Here is a 22086-nt window from a genome sequence, read left to right as displayed (position 1 = left end):
AGAGTTAAAAGTAAAAGTCTAATAGTCCGGGAGGCGACCGAAATTTTAAGTGTGTCATATATTTTTGAAATAATAACGTTTTTATAAAAATTAAGTATTTACGAAGGTGAAAATTGAAGACATATTGTTGTGTGTCCGTATAATTGTTATTAAATGTGCTCAAAGTCTAAAAATGATTTTTTTTTGAGATAGCACATATCAAATATCTCTGGATCCGTAGATAATAGAAGGCCCAAATTTTTACAGTACTCGTAGGTACATAATATTGAGTGATTGTTGAAAAGTTTTATTGAAAAATATACCAGAACAAGAAAAAAACAAAGTTAAAAACTTTTTAAATATATATTTATTAAGAATAACAAAAACTAACAACCATATTTAAACATTAATGTAATGCATTACACAGAAGACAATGATTTATAAACACTATGGAATATAATTTCATCTCGCAAATCCCACAATGCTGTCCAGATATTTCTCCATATTTCCCACTAAAATGTCGGCTAACATGGGCAGAATGGACGTAGCTCGGTAATCCTTGCAACACATTGAAAAAGCATGATATACATAACGGAGTATTGTCCAGCATATAATAATTTTCAGTCACACATATCGGATGATGCAGTTGATTCACCAAAAACCAACTATTATTTATATCACTAATATTGAGGATTTTCTCATCAATTTCTGAACTATCAAGTTCTAAGAACTCACTATCAATTACCTCGTCAAGATCTATGGTGGATGCGTCACTATGTATATCATCTTGTTCCATTTTTTTCTATAATACTATCTGCGAAACTAATACTAACTGAATGAGTTGGTAATTTTATAAATAAATGCCTTTGCATCCCGCTTATATCTCCTATAAGTGGGAAGCATGTGTTTTTAACATACCCCCACACACATAAAGGGTTAGCGTACAACTGTCGTGTCCTAATTTACAAACACATGTCATGTGCTCGCTAATTTGCATACACCTGTCCTAAATGTGCTCGCTAATTTGCACACACATGCTCCCTAATTTGCATACACCTGTCCTAAATGTGCTCGCTAATTTGCACACACCTGCCCGCATACAGCTGTCCTAATTTGCACACATCTCTCAATCCACCTGCCCTAATTACCATACGCTCGCTAATTTGCATACCCTAAGCACCACCTGTCAATCCACCTGCCCTAATTACCATGTGCTCGCTAATTTGCATACACCTGCTCCCTAATTTGCATACACCTGTGCATAATGAGCAAGTGCTCCCTAATTTGCATACACCTGCCACTAAGTTGAATACACCTGGCACTAAGTTGCATCTGCCCCCCACCCCTTCTGGAAAAAACGTATAAGAAGCGGTGTGATGTGCGTGTTATTTAGTATTTAACAATGAGTGGTAAAATACAGAAGTCTAACGTGTTTGTAAGTGAACGCCGGTTTTACTTGAATCCATCAAACACAAAATATATATCGGTTTGTTTGGCACACGAATTTAACTTTGAACCAAGTGTAGTTATCAGTGGATATAAACATGATTGTGTATTATTCACTCAAAGTGATTGGAGTAAGTTTTTATCCCATAAAGATGTGATTGACAGATTTATGGCCGGAAATCACCAGCAACCAATTCAAGATGAAAATTTTATGCTAGAATTTATGCAGCTTCCTTGCATGTTAGTTATAAAAATTACCACAGGTGATTCACAGATCATTTTGGGAGCAAATTCAATCGCATCATTATGGAAAATACTTCCACTTCTTAATTACCATTTAGAATCTCTAAAGAAGGAAGAATTTACCAACACTCTAGAAATATTAAAGCTGGGGGGGTAGATTCCGAAAACCCTATTGAATCCGGGCTTAAAATTATGGAGCCCATTAAGAATATAAATAAGACAACATATGGTATAGTTTTAGAGTTACTCTACAGATATCCAGGACTTTTTAATGGTCAACTTTAACGAAGATGTTCGTATCCACTACATTGAAGCCAATTGTCCTTGCAGAACCAGATATTGGGAATTCGTTGCTGTCGACAGAGTAAGATTTCACCGTAGAATAGAAAAAATCGCAAAAATTATTAATCCTGTACTAAATATAATTCGTAGAAATAAAATACATTCATAAGAACATTTGTTTTTATTATTCTTTTTACTAGGTTTAGGACAGATTTTACATATACTCGATTTCAATAAAAAGGAAGACAATAATTTTATATAAAGTATATTTATAAGTATCCCTAGAAAATCCCCACCACGCCTTTTAGTCATCATATATAAGGTGTACAACCATCCCAAATCGATAGTCACAATGTGTCTCGAGGACACCTCATTGAATAATTTTTATGAAAGATTGTATACTTTCAAAAACTGGCCTGGATTGGTGCCCGCTAGTGATTTAGCAGTCTATGGATTTTACTACTTACAAACAGAAGATATTGTAAGATGTTTCCACTGTGGTGTCGAAATTTACAAATGGTTAACGAGTGATAATGTATATGAAGAACATATTAAGTTTAGTCCAAACTGTAGTTTTGCACGAATAACTCATTCCAAATTTCCTACATACCAAAACAATCACAGATCAGCACTAGACATGAAAACTGAAAACATGAGTCATTCCAAATTTCCTGCATACAATAAAGATATCAAAAGCGAGATCAATCAGCAGAATGGGAATTTATATCTAAATTTATTTTTTAGTATGCTACACTTTATCTTTTTGTTATTGAGTATATACGTAAGTAAAAAAGAATGTAAATAAATAGTATGTGATGGAAACTAGTAACTAATCCTATGTAGAACAGAAATAAAAAACGATTGTAAAAAATATATTTTATTACATTGTTTCAATTTACTACATTGTTTTTGTTAATCCATGAATTATGTGAACTATTCATTCCCAACCATTTCACAAATACCTTGTTACCTTTTCTTTTTAATACCTTTTCAACTAAGTAGACATCAGGGTACCGAGTTTTCTGTAATTCTTCGCTGTAAAACGCCCCTTGAATTTCTTCTTTGCGCGAATCTTCCAACAAATATGTAACTGGATTTGTCTGCTTGACTTTTTTTATTCTAAAAATCTCATTGGTCCAGTTGGGTAAATAACCCTTAGTAAACAAATTTCTGTATTTCGAAATTCGGACGTAATCACCAACTTTTAATTTACGTTTCCTGGGGTCAATGGTTTTAAGGTAATTATAGGCAGTTATATTCCTGGCATTCTTTTCATTAATTTTGCTAGGAATAGCACCTGTAGTCGAATGTTTAGTATTATTGTATTTTTTTACTATATCAGGAAGATTATTCACCCATTTGTAATTACCTTGTAAGCTGAACTGCCTCCACAACATTGATTTTATTGTTCGTATTACTCTTTCAGCAATAGAAGCTTTTAAATTCGAAAAAGTACTGTAGTGATTAATACCACGTGACCTCATGAGCTTGAGAAAGTGGGAATTGTAAAACCCTTTACCCAAATCTGTTTGAAGGTTTTTTGGAAATGTTTTCATTTGATTTAAATTTTTTTCCATCGCTTTAGTTATCTCGATTCCTGTTTTTCGTTTAACCGGCTCTGCCCACACAAATTTGCTAAATGCATTTATAACAATGAGAATATATTGGTATCCATTATTTACTTTGGCATAAGGAATCATCACGGCTAGATCTGCTTGAATAAGATCGTTTAATCCTTTTACAATTACATGTCTTCTTCTATAATTTTTTCGTGCTGGTTTATGCAATTCGTGTACGACTTGTGATTTAATGTTTGACATCTTTTTCCAAAGGACAACGTAGGGTAATATATACTACAAAAGTAGAATCTTTATCTAGTTTAAAAGAAATTGTATCACCTTTAAAAATCTTTACTCCTGGTAATTGTTCATATTTATACTCTGTATTAACTGTTTTAGAGGTTATCATTACATTTCCACTTGAAACATTAATTTGCACTTGATCAACAGTACCACTTAGTGAAAATTCATATGAAAAGAAACCACTATCCAACATATAATATGTTTTGTTCAAGTTTGTTTTTTTCGTTCCTTTGAAAGTTAATACACATTTACTGTAGAAAGAAGAAGGATCGCACACAAAATATAATGGTACCGAAGGGTCATCATTACAAATTTTTGACTCTGATAAAAAATGTGTTCCAAATTTATTTATAGGCATTATTGTATTATACCACCTTCTCGTAATTCTTCAACTATGGATATAATCTCATTCACCAGTCCGTCGTTTCCAGCAGCCTGTGATGCTATTAACACTCCCAGTCTTTTTATAATCTCGTTAAAATTATCAAAGTATTTATACTCTATTCGGTTGCCACTATATTTTCTAAAATATGCACCGCCTTTTTTATTAAACTCTTTAGCCAAGTTTCGCGTTAGTATTCCTCCCAAATTTCCAGGAAGCGAATTTAAACGAGTTCTAGATGGTTGAGGTCTAGTCTCCAAAGCTGGTTTAATAATAAAATCATATTTATCCTTTATTTTTGATGGAATACTTTTTTTAGGTAATTGAGGATTATTGTTTCTATATATAGCATTTGTTCTACGTAATATATCAATATATTCATTAACATCTTTTTTAAACGATACGGGATTAGTTTTAAATAAAAGCTCGTATAAACCTGGTGTTCCGCGATATTTAACGTCTTTGATATTTAAGTCAGCTCCTTCGAAATCAACTTGAGAATCTCCAATAGAAAATTTCTCAGTTTCAAGGTCGTGGTAAATTCCCAGATCGTGGTCGAAATCTCCACTAGTATCTTCTATGTTGGCTTTAATATAATCCTGTGGCAAGGGTGAAGTATAATTCTCATAAAATGTTTTCATTACAGCTGGATTACTGATCATCGCATTAAATTCTCTAAGTGTATCCTCAAAATACCGATTAATATCCTCATCCGTGGTATTCGCTTGTCCTTCCGACACAAAAGTTTCTTCTGGGTGTGTTGTTACTTCCTGTGGAATAATAGATTCATTTCCAAAATTAGTAGGTGTTTTCGATTGGTCAGAAATTACACTTTTATTTGGAGATGAATTTTCAGAAAATACGCTCTTATTTGGAGATGAAAATGCTAAACGATAATTAGATTTTCGTATTTTATAGTCCTGTGGTGTGAGTGGTTTATGAAAAGAGTATTGTGGTTCGTATTTAATACTTGGTTCGTGTTTAATAGTTGGAACAGTTTCGAGTTTGTGTAAAAGTTCATTAAGTGGTTGAGTAATTGGTCTATAATTTTTTTCTAAAGCAGACTGAGATTGCGCTATATCTCTTTTTAAACCGCGATACTTTTTCTTTAACGCTTGTCGCGATAAAAGCAGTTTCCGTGTAAGTCTGGAATCCATATTGTACTATGAATATGAGATTAGAGCCTTATATACTTATCGAACCCACACCGATATCGTCCGTTAGATTTGGGGAAAAATTATATATGAATGTTTTAGAAATATCTAGAATAGAAAAACCAATATATAAAGGTTTATCGTAAATAATTTTAGTTTTATTTAAATGAATTGCAACTAAATTTTCGTTAAATACTGATAATGAGTTGAATTCTGGTTTAGCAATCAAAGATTTTGCACCAAGCCTTCCACGGCTATTTTCCCATTGAGATAAAAGGCGAATATCTTTCCGTTTATCAACCGCTTCTAGAGACTTTCCGAATATAGCGTTGACAAGAAGCTTAAACAGATCACGCTCGAATTCATTTGTGGCTTTGTTTCTGAGAGAAGTGTTCAAATCAATATATTTTTTTAACCAGAGTGATTGGGAGAACTCTATTATTCTGTGCACTTTTTCTAGTCTTAATCCATATTGTATACATTGTTTTAAATTTCTATAATGTATGACATATTTTTTTTTATTATATAAATTAGGAATGAGTTTTTTATATTTTCCTTTGGGTGGAATTATTGATTCGGGGCAAAACGGAATTATGTTGTTCATGAATCATTATGTTGTTCATGAATATTGGGCGGATAATGTAAATCTACTTCCAGCACATACCCCTTTTCGCTATCATCATCAATATAAAAAACACTAAATTGCTCAATTTCCTGATCACTCAACCATCTAAAATTTTTCCAAGGAAGAGGCTGACTCATGGCTGCACCGTACAGATTGGTGGCATCTAAATACATAATGTAAGTTTCTGGTTTTTTTGGGTCAAAATTACTTAAAAATTTGTTATTTGCAATACTCATCCGCTTCGTACAAGTGGCCACACCTCCCCGAATACCGTTTTTAAAAAAGTGAACCATGTCAACATCTGTTAAAAGTTGAAGCTCGATATCAGTATATTTTAACATGGCATCCCATGTTAGAGATGGTGCTGTAACATAGTGTGCAGGATCCAGTTTATATTCTTTGAGGCACACCTGTCTAAAATTTTCAAATATATCAGCCAGTAAAAGCACATCTGACTTTAAATATAGCATTCCGTACTCTCCCATAGATTGACAGTTAAAATGTTTCCACACCTCTTGGGCTCTCTTATAATCTTCTGTAGTAATATGTTCCCCCCTTAAATTATCATAAAATTTTTCTTTCGATGGTAAATGTTTCTCATCTAATTTCATGAAACTATCAATAAATGTATATGGAAATACACCCTTTCGGCGCATTAAACCAAACTCTTTTTCACCTGGGAAATACTTTCTTATTTCATTGCATTGACTAGACTCTAATGTTTGGCTCAATTTATCTAAAGACTTTGCTAAAAATCTAAATGAATCTACAAACCTCAATTTTAAATAAACATTATGTTGTTTTAAATCATCACTTTTGTGTACTAGAATAGATTTCGAAAAAGTAATATATTTTTCTTTAGTTTGCGCGATAGCTGATACATACTCCCCATTAGTTATTAATTCCTTAATAAACATGTGACAATCATAATTTGTTAAATTATGAAAAAAAATTGGAATAAAATTAGGTACCTTGAAATTTAAATTGCAGGAATTATGTGCAGCTCCTCTATATCTACCGCTTAGATGGCAATGATCTCTCACTCTGGTATCCGACAAGGAAAATGGCTTCTGGCAAATGGAACATTTGGTGGCGTTCTGGAAATTCTGGTTTTCTTCACTAGTCAAAGGCACCATTGGTTTGACATGCTTTAGGTGATTTTGGTATAGATTAATAGCTAAAGCATCTAACTTTTGAACAAAAACTTTAGCAGCGTCCTCACCCTGATATGTTTCCAATCTTGATAAGCCATCATCAAAAAAACACTTGAGGTAGAAACAAAATGAATAAGGCTGGTGTTCTGCGACTTTGATTGTATAAGATTGTCCATCTGATGGATTACAATGGTCTATTGGCTTAAGAATCGACTCAAAGTCAGCATAAATTACAAACGGGTGTGGACTTGTTTTTTCAATATTAACGAATTTTAGAATGTTCGATGGAAGGGTTTCACCACACTTGTTAACTCTTGGTTCACTGGTTGGAAGTATTGTCGAAATATGTAAACAATCATTTTCTTGGTGATTTCTCAGCTTTTCAAAGGTAGAGAAAGTTTGAAGACACCCATCACAGAAATATTGTTTTCCTTTATGTGTTGTTTTTTGAGTATATACCAGGCGATATAAGTCTGTTATGAGACAGTAATGACTCCGATCACTATCATTTATCATTAAAAGATTAACATGTGTAGGTTTATGGTGTTGACTATAGTAAAGTGGTCCTACAATTTCATATTGCGTCTTGTTTTCTTTAAGATATGATTGAAGGCCATACACGTTAACCGATATATTGTTTAAAATCTCGAACTTGTTAATATCTTTTAACTTAACCGGGAACCCAATACCTTCAAAGTTTAGAAGTGTATCACATGGAGGATATAACTCTGGCATCGTCGCGTCACCTGTAGCAGGAAATATACTTGCCAGCACACAATAAGCAAAACACTTGTTGTCTTTGTTTTTAATATTTAAAATGGCTCCTTTCCTTTTAATCTGCCATGGAAGATTAATATATGATGAAGCAGAAATGCTACTGAATTTATTAATATTAACATCTAGGAATATAATTTCCTGAAGTGCCCAGTTGGAATCTTTTTCCTGGAACTCCGATGCTTGTGTCAATATCGCTTCAGCAAAGTCGTCATATACATCGGATATATCACTACTCAAAGTGATAATTTTATTTGATGTATTCATTGACTTAATATCCGAAATACCATTATCGGGTTTGTAAAACATCGCAAAAAGTTCACAGTTAACTTTAAGCGCTGTGTGCTGATCAAGATATTCGCTGAGAATTCGGGTTACTTTTGGTTTTATATCATTCATGAAACCGAAATAGTTAATTTTGTTATTTTGGGTCATAAACCGGTATGAGGCTATTCTATTTTTAAACGCATGTGTTAGTTTCGTAACACCACTTTCGAGCACTTCAATACCTATCGGTCTTAGTCTTTTTCTTGGAATCGGACAGGCGACATCACAGGAATTACCTGTATGACGTTTTAAATTAGAATCTCGTGTGAAAGTTTTCCCACATTTATTACACATGTACACACGCGAGTGACTTTTGTTACAGACACCCATATGTCTACGAAGGTTATCTGACCGCGAGAAAGTTTTACCACACGTACACTGATTCATGTTACAGGATTACACATCTAAACACTTTTACCACCTTTAAATACCCTTTCTTAACCCCTACTTCTGCGCTATACCCTCTATGTGGGTGCGCAGATGTTCTGCATTTGTTCACAATAAAAAATCAGACAGATGTAACAAGCAACGATGAAATCACCCGTATGTATGTAAATTAGGGCAGGTGTATGCAAATTAGGGCAGGTGGATTGACAGGTGTATGCAAATTAGGACAGGTGTTCCTCCACCTAGGGACAGGTGGTCAACAGCTGTACGCTTATTATGCGCAGGTGTTCCTCCTCCTCCTAGGGACAGGTGGAATGACAGGTGGTAATTAGGGTATGCAAATTAGGAAAGCTGTATGCAAATTAGGGCAGGTGTATGCAAATTAGGGCAGGTGTATGCAAATTAGGGCAGGTGTATGCAAATTAGGGCAGGTGTATGCAAATTAGGGCAGGTGTATGCAAATTAGGGCAGGTGTATGCAAATTAGGGCAGGTGTATGCAAATTAGGGCAGGTGTTCCTCCTCCTCCTAGGGACAGGTGGAATGACAGGTGGTAATTAGGGTATGCAAATTAGGACAGCTGTATGCAAATTAGGGCAGGTGTATGCAAATTAGGGCAGGTGTATGCAAATTAGGGCAGGTGTATGCAAATTAGGGCAGGTGTATGCAAATTAGGGCAGGTGTTCCTCCTCCTCCTCCCGATCGGGATCATATAACCCCTACTTGGGGCATTATCCTCTGAACATTATATCAATGTTGGAGTACCACAAGGCAGCGTATTGGGGCCTCTCTTATTTATATTGTAGCTAAATGACATAGACCTTATATGTAGAAAGTGAATTTATTAATATTTTTGCGGATGATACTTTTGTAGCTTGTAGTGATACTAACCTTGAAGTAGCGATTAAAAAAATGAATAATACATTAGAAAAAATGGCTAAATACTTGGCATCAAATAAATTAAAATTAAATATTTCCAAAACTAAAGCAATGATCTTTACAACAAAACAAATATAGCCAATTAAATACCGATAACATTCTGCTACAAGTAAAAAATGAAAAGATTGGTATTGTAAGTTGTGTTAAATATTTGGGGTTTCAAATTGATAGTTGTTTGAATTTTGATCATCATTTTGATTATATCGTCGCCTCAAAGCAACAGTAGGATATGTACATATCCTACTGTTGCACGAGTGCACCGTATATGCGTATATACCATACACATCGCATTGGTCCCATATGACTTAACTGGTTGATCGGTGCACTAGTGCAACAGTAGGATATGTACATATCCTACTGTTGCTTTGAGGCGACGATATTGTCCGTAAAATAACGAAAAAACTATATTTTTTTAGCCGAATATCACAAAATATATCGACTCAAGCTAAAATTACAGTTTTTAATTCAATTATTCAGCCACATTTTGAGTACTGCGCAACTATATTGTATATGTTTAATTTAAATAAACTCAATCAACTACAAAAACTACAAAATCGTGGCATGAGAATTATATTGAAAACAAATCGACTTACACCTGTATCATAAATATGCTACAGGTTTTAAATTGGTTCACAATTGAAGAGAAACTGTATTATTATACAATGATTTTGGTTTATAAAATACTTAATAATGTAGCTCCAGATTACTTTAAGCCAGTGGTTTCCAACCTGTGGGGCGCGCCCCCTAGGGGGCGCGAGAGTGTTGCAAGGGGGGCATGCAGCTGTTTCCAAAATATCATTTTCGAATACAAACCAAAGAAGTCGAACAGGTGTCAAAAAATGTATCTACCTGCTATCTGCATCTATTGGCATAATAGCTATGATGCCCAGTGAATCATATGCTGATCAACTTAAAATTAAATCATTCCACTTGCAGGTAATACGATGGGAAAGACGAATATCTGAAGATCTCTATGATCAATTAATAGAAAAAGTAAAACTATCTTCTTTCGTGTTGCAAGTAGATGAGGCTACCGATGTTCTTAAGGATGTACAATGCAAACTTGATAAAATATGTAAGATATGTTGTGGTAACTGATATTAGAGAAGACATGTTATTCTGTAAACTTATTGAAGGCAATACTACAGCAAGTCGAATTTTTAATATCGTTGATAATTTTTTTTAATGAAAATGACATTCTGTGGGAGAGTTGTGTGGGACTATGCATAGATGGAGCTCCATCTATGGCAGGAAAAAATGCCAGTCTACATGCAGGCACGAGTTTGAAAAGCGGCTCCTCGTGCAGTTTATACTCTTTTGTAGATTACTCCGCAATTCAAAAAACATATTCCAATGTGCATCACTTTACGATTTGGAGACAAATCAGAAGATGAAGATGCAGTTGTCAAAACTTTAAACGAATTTTTTTAAAACTGCTTTATCAAATGCGGTGGACATTGTAACTGAAAAACTACTTGACCGATCTACCTCAAATTTTGTATAGCTTTTCTTTAGACATTTCGTGAGGTAACAACGTCGAGATATTTTTCGTTGTGTGCTTATTTTTTGTTCAACAATATTAAATCTGTTGGTTTTCACAAAATTTTTATCAAAAATTTCGTATTTTTGACTTCTGAGTGATACCAAAAATTCAAAAATCATTAAAAATAAAAAAAACTCGACGTTGTTACCTCGTGAAACTCATAAGCTAATTAAATTTTTTTGCATTTTTTGTTTCGTATGATCCAGTGATGAGTTCTGATGTCCACCGCAAAATCCATTTTTTTTAGCTACCTGCCATAATTTTTCGCCAATGGCTTACTTTTCAATATTTTGGATTGAATTTTTCTTAAATATTCTTTGAATTGTACTTAATATGTTTATTTAATTTAAAAATAAAATAATTCTACCATAGCTTCGAAAAAAAAATCACAAAAATGTGCTTGATATGTTGATTTCAAACCATACCCCCCCCCCTGCCCTTAAGAGATATTGGTGAAGATCTGCTAACAGTATTTGAAGTTATTATAAGAGCTGTAAATTTTATCAAAAATAGTGCATTAAGAGGAAGGCTTTTCGCAAAATTGTGTGATGCCATGGGTTCGGAATATAGATAATTCTATATTATTGTGAGGCATGTTGGCTTTCTCGTGTCAAAGTACTTCAAAGGGTATCTGAGCTAAAAGAAGCGATCGCCATATTTCTTACTGATAATAATAGAGAATAAGCAAACTTGTTTTATGACACGAAATTCCTTGTAAAACTTGCGTATTTAATTAATATTCTTCAAAGACGCAGTATTTTAAATAAATCAATGCAAGGGCCTCAAATGCATGCATTTTCGCAGAAAGACAAAATTACTGCATTTATGAAAAAATTAGAACTGTGGATAATAAGTTTGAAAAAATTTGACTTTTGACATGTTTCCCACTTTTAAAATTACCTCTCTTGCTGATGAAATAGAAGAAAGTAAAGTTTTTATTAATAATCATTTGATCAGTCTATGGAAGCAATTCTCGTTTTACTTTAAAGATCTCGACATGTCCAAATATGAATGGATTAGAAACCCGTTTGTGATTGAAAAATATGCTGATTTTGGCCTTACGACAGCAAAGCAGGAAATGATAATAGACTTATCTAGAGGAATTTTTCAAGATTGAGTTGAGAATTTGTAAAATTAGATTATTAAAAAATTAAGGGGGCGCAACAATTTTATCTTTTTAAAGGGGGGCGCAGGTACAAAAAGGTTGGAAACCACTGCTTTAAGCAGTTTATAGTGTACAATAAAAATGTGCATTATTATTCTACAAGAAATATGGAGAATATTTACATAGCAAAAACAAATTATAGAATGACGATGAGTCTGTAAGAGTCTGTGGTGAAAGGTGACCGTGAAACGGAGGATAGTGTTTTTTTCCTAGTATACATAAGTTATAAATAGGGTTGGGTCAGATCTTTTAGAAATTTGGTGTAGGATTATGGCGCTTTGAAGTATGATTGTAGTTTAGCTACGAACATTTGCTATTTTCCATCTTTTGTAAATCATATTTATGCTTATATACATATACATACATTTTGTTCTCTGGTGTAGATCCTTGGTAAGCATTTGATGGAAGTAACATTTGTTTTATATATCACTATCTCTCTTTTTTTATTAACTTATTGGTTAAGGTTTTTAGGACTAGTTTTATGCAGTTTCTAAACCCTTTGGTGTAGAACTTTGTCTTATTCGGGTGATCGGTATAGTTAGTACTTATTCTTTAATGATTTATCTATAATTGAATTTGCATTTCTTTGTATTATATTTTACTTGTATTATTTTTATCTACGTATATGCTTTTACTCACCTTATTACATTATTATTATTACCTTATTTTAGGTACTCGTTATCCAGAGTACTGGTGTTTTGTTTGAGATTCATTCGTTAGCAGCTCCACTAGCTTATCTATTGATTTATTTAGGATGTGATATCCATTATACTTTAACTTTGGTTATACACCTTTTATCTTATATAGAGACATGAATAATTGCATTTTTATGTTAAATACCTACATTATTTAACTTTGATTACTAGTCAGTTAACTTATTTATCTTTGAATATTACTTACACTTGGATTATTAATTAAGTTTGATTATTACTTGATGATTAACTTTAACTTTGATTATTAGTTAGACTTTATGCTATAAAGTCTTTATGATTTTGAATTAATTACATACTTTTTTAAAGCACATTCATTTTTTTTCCAGAGATAGATACTCTCTTCAGTCATTTATTAATAATAAATAAATAATTTGTATAATATGTATTGTGTGATAAGTAATGCTTTTTTATTCTCCCCAGAGTAACACCTGAAAATTATTTTGATACTTTGAAATTTTTTATGATTATTAATTTAAACTAATTATATTCATTGACTTAACTACTGAATGATTACTACTGCATAATATGCAGTAGTATATTATAGTATATAATAATATATTACATTATTTCCTGGTTAGAACTTTCTGTTCTTGTTAAAATTAATTTATAAAAGCCAAAAGCAGCTTCAAAAATAAAACATTTTTATTCATCAGATCACCTTATTCTCTTGGGGTAAGTGTTTAGTGTACTAATTGTACACTGTACAAATTTGCCTAAGCCTGTATTCATTTTTTATAACCATTTTTTTTATACCTAACCTCGCATCTATTAAAAGCATGTGTTCTGATATTTTAATTTTAAATATTTCTTTTTGACTTACATATATGCACGTGGTTAATCAGATAATTTTAAATATGTAGTAAGAATGAATAATAATTCCATTTAATGTATTCTTATCATCTGTTACTCTTTCTGATTATTTCTTAAAGAATGGCAGACTTGGCACACTTTGGTTTCTCTACTTCTTGATGTCTGATATGTATTTTATCTTCTAGTTTTTGGAAAAAAATCAATATTTCTCCCTTCGAGAGCCTCCAGCCTCATACATCACTGGTGATGCCACTTCAAGGCAAATAAGAACAGGATGCATCCAACAGACAGCAGCACCCAACATCTCTAGTTGCAGCGACCTGAGGCCACAACATCTGCCCAAGTCTACAAGTCTACAGCAGTACCATTCGACATCAAGGAGTTACCATCGAACCAATACCAAAAGCTGTAAGTATAATCTAAAAATTGTTAGTTTTTGGCAAGCATTTGAATATATTATGTTATTGAATTTAATAAGTCATATTTTAATTATATCTTTATTGAATAATAAACATGATTAGTTAAAATATTGTTTTGTTTGCTTCCATTCTAGATTTTCAGTGTTCATAGGTCTAGGGTAAATGATAACTATCATAGTTGGTTGAAATGTTATTCTTCTATATTATTTCAATTATCTGGAGTAGTTTATCGTTTCAATACTAGAAGTAAAAACGTAGCCTCACCTCAATGAGTTTTTATGTTTATTTAGTACTTATTCAGTGCGCTTTTTTATTTTTTGTAAATATATGTTATAGTCGGTTCGCTAAACTCAGACACAACAACTAGTGATTTTAGTAAATAATTTTATTTATTTATTTTAGCAAAAAAATAATTACTAAATAGTTAATAATTACTAAATAGTTAGTAATTTTGCCAATTTTGGCAAAATTGGCCAAAAACAAAAAAATTACCTACTAAAATCACTAGCCAGTTGTGTCTGAGTTTAGCGAACCGACTATACATATATTATTATTATTATGTATTTGCGATTTGTACCATTTGTTTTTTTTTTTCTTATAGGTGCTACAAATCAAAGACAATACGAAAGTGCGAGTATTGTCAAATATTATCATTAACCAACAGTCACACAATGTAACTTCTGATTTATCAAAAGATATTCCTGGTACACCATGTGAGTTAACTCCTAGAAAGCGGAAAATGTCTAAAGAATTAGGTCGTTTGCAGAAAATTAGTAGTGAACGAAAACGAAGATTAAGGAATGTTCGTCGAAGACTACAAAGAAGTGAGAAACAAGTAGCTAGCATGAAGAACGTAATTGAGAAACTCAAGAAAACAAGGTTGGTTCAAGAAGAAACATTGGATCTTCTTGAAAGACTAGGTGCACATAATGAATTTCTTCTCAGGCAGTTAAAAAAAGTGGGAAATAAAGCACTGCCTAAGCGGTATTCAGAACAATTGCGAAACATTTGCTCTGACACTACGGTTTTACAAAGTAATCCTTTGAAGCATTGAGATTGAAAGTCAATTCCTCTAATGACAAAGTCATATGTGGTTTGATATTTGATGAAATGTCTATCCGCCAACACGAAGAATGGGTTCCAGGAAAAAAATGTTGTGGGTATGTTAACATAGGTACAGGTGTACAGGAACTAGTGTTAGCCAAAAACGTGCTTGTGTTTATGGTTAACTGTATTAATGGTGCCTGGAAAATGCCTGTAGGATATTTTTTAATAGCTGGCTTCACTGGAGAACAGAAAAAGGGTTTGGTTCTGGAGTGTCTCCGAAAGTGCCACGAAATAGGTGTAGATGTTGTAAGTGTTACTTTTGACGGGGCTCCAGTTAATCTTACGATGGCTAAGTTATTGGGATGTAATTTGAGACATTCATTCCTACAAACTTTTTTTAAACATCCTTGCACAGATAAAGGTGTGGTTATAGTTTTAGATCCTAGTCATATGATTAAGTTAGTTCGTAACACTTTAGGTAATAAATTTAGTATTGTAGATGACAAGAATAGGATTGTTGAATGGAGATATTTTAAGGAGTTGCATCATCTCCAAGAGAGTGAATCTTTTCATTTAGCCAATAAATTAAAGGCCCAACATCGTAGACATTCGTAGACAAAAAATGAAAGTGTCACTAGCTACTCAGGTATTCAGTGAAAGTGTTGCAGTAGCTTTAGACTTTTGCAATAAAGAATTAGGTTTGTCACAATTTTCTGGAGTTGAAGCAACTGTTAGATTTGTAACAATCATGAACAAATTGTTTGATATACTTAATTTCAGAAGTTTGTTGCAGCATGGCTTTAAAAAGCCTTTAAGTTTAAATAAATAACACCGTAAAGTTTTTAAATGAAGCAGATAAATATATTAGTGAATTAAAAGCAGCTGTAGGTCATGACTTCCTAATTTTGGACACAGATTGTTTCACTGGATTTCTTGGATTAAAAGTATGCATATCCAGTTTAAAAATTCTTTTTAATCAGTTATGTATGTTGCCTTCTGTTTAAAGTATTTACCATTTTATAAGGTATCACAAGACCATATAGAATTATTTTTTAGTTCAGTTTGAGCACAAGGCGGTTACAATAATAACCCAAGTGCTAGACATTTTCAATCAGCTTATAAAAAAATTTTGGTGCATGTTGAACTGAAAAATAAATTTAGTGGTAACTGCTTTCCTTTAAAAGATTTAACTATTTTAAAATGCAATCCCACCGATCACATTAATATTACTACCAGAGAGTATAGGTTGAGTGATAGTTGTACTACTGATGTGCCAGTAAATATAAGTGATCATGATTACATTAATCCTTTTTCTGCATATCCCAAAAGCATAATTACATACATAGCTGGTTATGTTGTGTTTTACTTACAAAAGAAAGTAGTCTGTACTGAATGTTTAAGCGCCTTAGTAAGTGTCACTCGGAACAACTTTATATTTTCATTTATTGATAAAAAAAATAAAAAAGGATTGCAATATCCATCTGAGAGTGTGGTTGATATATGCTTTATGGCTGAGAAAATTTTAAAAAAGTCCCTTCGCCAACTCGTATGAGTACCAACGAGTTAGTTACAAACGTTTTGCGGAGGTACATAAACAACGACATCTTTTTAAATTTACTTAGTCATAGCATGGATCAACAATTCTCAGATAATCACAGAATACTCCTAATAAAGGCTGTAGCTAGTCGCTATATTAATATTAGGGTGTTCTATATGTGCAGGACTAGGACTGGCAAATCCCTCACCACGAGATCTCTTATTAATAAAGTTGTGTTATTTAGTGGACACTAAATAATTTGTTGTGAGTGCCATACGAATTTTATTTGGAAATACGCTACAATTTAAGTTGTTTGTTGTTTGTTTGGGTTTATCTCACTGCCGACACTAAATCCATTCGCCAATTTTACAATTTTTTACTTTTAGTCATTTTTTTGTATCTTATATTATAGCGCCATCTATCGACAACTAGAATAAATGTTATAAATGTCTGTAATCACAGACGTGCCTTTTTTTCTGTCACATACAATTTAATGCGTTAGAAAGAAATCAAAAAACTGACGCACTGAAAGATGCCTATGAGAAAAAGATTATCTAAATGTATATAAACTTATGTTAGTGTACTTGCGAATTATTGTTTTTTTACTTGTATGTAAATGTTATAATTTTTAAATCATATCATTGACCGGCTTTGTACATTTTATAAAATTTTATGAAACTTTACTTTAATAAATTTTATTATTATTATTATTATATTTTTATTATTATTAAACTGTACTTCAAAAGTAATAAAAATTAAAGTAATTTTAATCCAAATAACTATTATTATTAATCTACCTCGATGCTGATTCCAAAATAAAATAGTAAATCGTAAAATACAACTTGAATTAATTTGAATCCGGACCTGCCCGTCGCCATATTACATGGAGCACCAAGAGCCGACAAGTGGTCCCATCTAAAATATACAGAAAGATCGCTTGCGTCTAATCCCCTCTCTCCCACATCACTGGTTATTCCCCATAGGAGCCTCTATACGAGGTAGGAGTATGTACAGTTCCTCATGACTCACCCTGTATTATGTATCTTTTCCAAATATTTCAATATTTGGCTAGCCTGTTAGCAACGGCATTTAAGTTGGTAGCCCCCTGGCGGTGAAACTAAGAAATAATTTGACGTCTGGCTTTTGGCTAGCGGAAAAGGATTGGAAATTGGCACTTAATGGTGGAGTGTGGTTCTAAATAGAGGGCGAAGATCCTCGTACGTATGATTTACGAAGCATGAAAAAGTTTCAGTGTTCAATTTATTGTTATGATATTTTAATTATTGAAAGGTTTGGTGAACCGAGGAACTAATTGCAGACGTTCTATGAAGATTTATTGAGGATTCTTCGGTAAACAAATACTCAGTTTTTATATACCTAGTCATTTTTTATATGGCCGCTTGTATGTGGTTTTTTTTTTGTAAGGTTATTCTCATTATGAGATGCAAATTAACTTCTATTTAGATTTTATGTAGATTATTGGATGGTTATATAAGATTCCTTCTAGGAAATTACTATATTCTTTTTGGTTATACCTAACCAAACATTTGAAGTCATGAATTAAGATCAGAAATTATTATCTATCATTACTTGTTGAATCTACTTATTCTTTACTTCTAAGTTGTAAGTTCTTTGCACATCCAATATTTTATAAATTGTCAAATAGATATTCCTGGCCGGCTTCGCATTATTCTGTTAATATACTGTCTGTACTTATAATTATTATATTATATTAATATCATATTCCCTCAGATAAAAATATCACATTTTGCATTTAAACTGTAAGTTTACTTGCTATTATGAAGTCAAGGTCATTATATTGGTTCCATCTTATGACAAGGCCAACACACAAGAGTTTTTTCATACTAATGAGGTAGCTTTTGCACATTCTTCTTTATTCTAAAGAAAAACATCCTGACTTTTTTTCTTGTATGACTCTTCCCTACATTATTTCAATAAAGTAAAACCGGGATTATGTTTTAGCCCTTCCATGAAGGCTAAATTAGACTCTCACAACACCGAGAGGAACGACCTCCAACCCTCTGAAATCACAAGAGACAAGCCTAAGGTCTCCAGCCTCCAGTTTTTCATAAGAAAGTTTCTGCACCTCCAGGAGGTCAACTTAATTGGCAGTTAGCAATAAGGGTTTTCGGTGTTCATTGCGAGGAACACTTTTGGGAGCCATATCGGGTCCAGCGGGTTTGTTTTGGGAACATACTATATTTACAGTGGAATAGTTATTCGCCGATACCATTCTACACATTTTTTATTAATATCCAGAACATTTAACTCATTCACTTATACATGCAGTGACTATATTTATATTGTATTTATTTTTCCTTTCTTAATATTATCCACACATAATTCAATAGCGTTCCCACACCTGTATGACTCTATGTAAAAGAAGCTAATTTGGACCCAAATAACTTTTTTCCATACAGTAGTTCCTTACATTTATTGTTTTTGTTAGCATTATTATTAGACTTGTTTCTCATTTTTTCTTTTCATAACCATATATTTTAATATTATTAGCTTGTTTCTTGTATTTTAAATTCAAAATTTTGTTTGCGTAACATAAATTCATTTGTATATTAAATTAAATTAAATCCCTAGTCACTATCCCCTCAGGATAGCGTTTAGTTTCACTTGTTCGATTTAAGAACCACGAGTCAGAAAAAGGATCTTTGTATCCAGGACTACGTCGGTTCAATTAGGCTGGTTGCCCGTCTAACTCATTGAGTTATATATTTATATTGTTTATCTTATGTAAGTATTTTGATTAGTCGTTTTCCTCTAGTATTTAACGTTGCTGTACGTATTACAATCGTACGATTATTTGGTGAAGGTTGTTATTTAACCTAGATGTACGTTGGGAGTACGCTCCATATAAGAGCTACTCCAGTACTAATTTAACCATAGTTTTTATATTTATATGCAGATAGGTAATTATTTCCAATTGTCATTTTATAGTCACATAGTTTTCACTTATCGTAACTCAGAGATTGTCAAAAATCTACGTAAGGTAATGGCACCAGTAGTAGACAGGGCACCTATAGGTGACACTTATGAAAAAGATCAATCAAATAAGGTTAAAATTGCAGAAATCTTATCTGACATAAATTTAATTCTTTGCTGTTAGTGCCATCTATCAGTGAGCATTAAAAGTAGTTTGTTATTTCTGAATCCAAGATGGCTATTAATGGTTTTCACAAGTTGATGCATGGTCCTATGTTCTTAAAGTTTTTTTGTTATCAGAGTGACTAAAAAAGTAAGAAAGCATTATTAATATTTTTTGGTACTTTTTATTTAAGTTTTGACATATTAAGAACTAATGCTAGTGGGGTTTGAAAGTGAGTTATTAACAAATTTTAGTAAATAACCTTGAAATAAACAAGATACAAGGGGTGTCACCTTTAGGTAACTAGAATTCATGTAAAAACTTTTTGACCCCAGTACATAGTGCCAGGTATTGGTTACAATCAGAAAATGTGGGTTCCAATAGGTGACAGCTTTTTTGTTATAGATTTAAAAGGATGCCAAAAAAAATATTACAATTCAGTCATGAAGATATGGAAGCAGCTTTGGCAGATTGCCGAAATGGAATGCCTACGGCAACCTCTGCCAGAATACATAAAGTTCCACAGTTACCTTGCTCTACAAATTGAACAGCAAAAATCCAGTAGAAAGAAGAATGGGTCCAAATCCAATATTTACTGCAGAAGAAGAAAATAGGCTAGTGCAGTGGATAATATCAATGGCAAGTCGAAAATTCCCAATTACAAGAAGCATTTTAATCATAAGTGCTAGAAAATTGGCGATAGAATTAAGTAAACCTCTGAACTTAAAAAACTACAAAATTGGAAAGAAATGGTATTACGGATTTTTAAAAAGGCACCCAGAAATTTTTCAACGAGTTTGCCAAAATCTTACCAGCAGCAGAAAAAATGTAACTGAACAACAAATTAAAAATTGTTAGATATATAAAAAGTGATGTTATTTTTTAATTAATATTGTAGCTTTTATTTATATAGGGTTGTTAGATGTTGTTCAAGAAAAAAAATTGCACACCCAATTTTACATCTATAAGTTCTTGAACATCCTGAACAACATCTAACAATCCTATATTTATCAATTCTTAACTTTTTTGGTATTGTAATATAATTCAGATTCTTCTCACCACTTAAAGTCATATGTTTTAGCTATCTGTGGGCAAATTTTCAGCCAAATTGATTATGATGTATTTTGGGAATGGAGAAAAATGTAAAAAACGGTGTTTTAACGTTTTCTACACTATAAAATTTGATCAACAACCTGTTTTGAATCAAAGTAACTTGTTATAATGCCATATAATGACATTTTTGAGTCCCTTCTATTAAAATATTATGTTTTCCATTTATACTTAACGATAGAAAATGCAAATTTGTTTAAATAAACACCAAATCACTGTAAAATCGCACAAAATAACATTTTGAGAAAAAAGAAGAAGATTTTTTGTCTTAAATATCTTATTTTTACGTCCCGCAGAAGCTACGTACCAATTTTCAGACAAATCGGAGATCCAAAATTTTTTTTTGCTCCAAAATTGAGTGATTTGAGATGGAATCACCCCTATATATTTTTTCGTATTTAAAATATTACTTGCGGGTAAATCCTAATTGTTCTTTTAGTCAAGGAAGTCTCTTCGCATCCGCTCGGGAAAATATTCTAGTCAGGTGTTTTGCATAATCTTACTCCTAAGTTAGTATTAAGTTTTTGCTAAGAAAAGTTTTTCTATCAAATGTGCATTGTATTTTATTATCCATCTTATTATTTTTCCTTAAGTTATCTTGTTTATTAAATTTTAATCAAAAAATTACTAAAAATTTAATAATTAAATAGATATTGGCCCTCTACACACCCGACGGCTACGCTTATGTTACTGGTATACCTAAAATATTACAATCGACCTGCCGATTCGTTTGTTTCTTTATTAATCCTCAACCGTTGTAAGTCAACCGAATAGACAGTAAATAAAAACAAAACAGCCATGCTAAAATGCTCCGGTCAAATTTGACATTACCTCCGGTGCTATTACGTGTAGGTAAATGAAGTAAATGTTCTGGATATTATAAAAAAATATGTGGTATACTGGTATATGTGGATAACTATTGCACTGTTAAATATAAAATGTTCCCGAAACAAACCCGATATAGTTCCCAAAAGTGTCCCTTGCTACGTCCCAGCAAAATCTTCTATCCGAAGTTATGGTATATGGTGCTACACAGCTAACGGTGAAACTTTGATTCTTCAAGATGCAGCAT

General features: G+C 32.6%; 2 protein-coding genes across 2 annotated transcripts; one reads left to right on the top strand and one right to left on the bottom strand.

Annotated features, from left to right (window-relative positions):
- Positions 1–2244: 2244 nt before the first annotated feature.
- On the top strand, positions 2245–2755 carry LOC126891344 (E3 ubiquitin-protein ligase XIAP-like). Its single transcript, XM_050660521.1, has one exon. The coding sequence runs from the start codon at positions 2303–2305 to the stop codon at positions 2753–2755; it is 453 nt and encodes a 150-aa protein (XP_050516478.1). The 5' UTR covers positions 2245–2302.
- Positions 2756–5948: 3193 nt separating this feature from the next.
- LOC126891343 (uncharacterized) lies at positions 5949–8615 on the bottom strand. The gene has a single exon (XM_050660520.1). It carries the CDS (start codon positions 8613–8615, stop codon positions 5949–5951), a length of 2667 nt encoding a protein of 888 aa, XP_050516477.1.
- Positions 8616–22086: the final 13471 nt, after the last annotated feature.

This window comes from Diabrotica virgifera, chromosome 9 (assembly GCF_917563875.1).
Source record: "Diabrotica virgifera virgifera chromosome 9, PGI_DIABVI_V3a".
Taxonomy (NCBI): domain Eukaryota; kingdom Metazoa; phylum Arthropoda; class Insecta; order Coleoptera; family Chrysomelidae; genus Diabrotica; species Diabrotica virgifera.
Note: the sequence above shows the minus strand (reverse complement) of the source record. Positions and strands in the feature narration are given on the sequence as shown.

Excerpts from the sequence above, each read along its gene's own strand:
- LOC126891343 (XM_050660520.1), bottom strand. The coding sequence starts at position 8,615 with ATGAATCAGTGTACGTGTGGTAAAACTTTCTCGCGGTCAGATAACCTT.
- LOC126891344 (XM_050660521.1), top strand. The coding sequence starts at position 2,303 with ATGTGTCTCGAGGACACCTCATTGAATAATTTTTATGAAAGATTGTAT.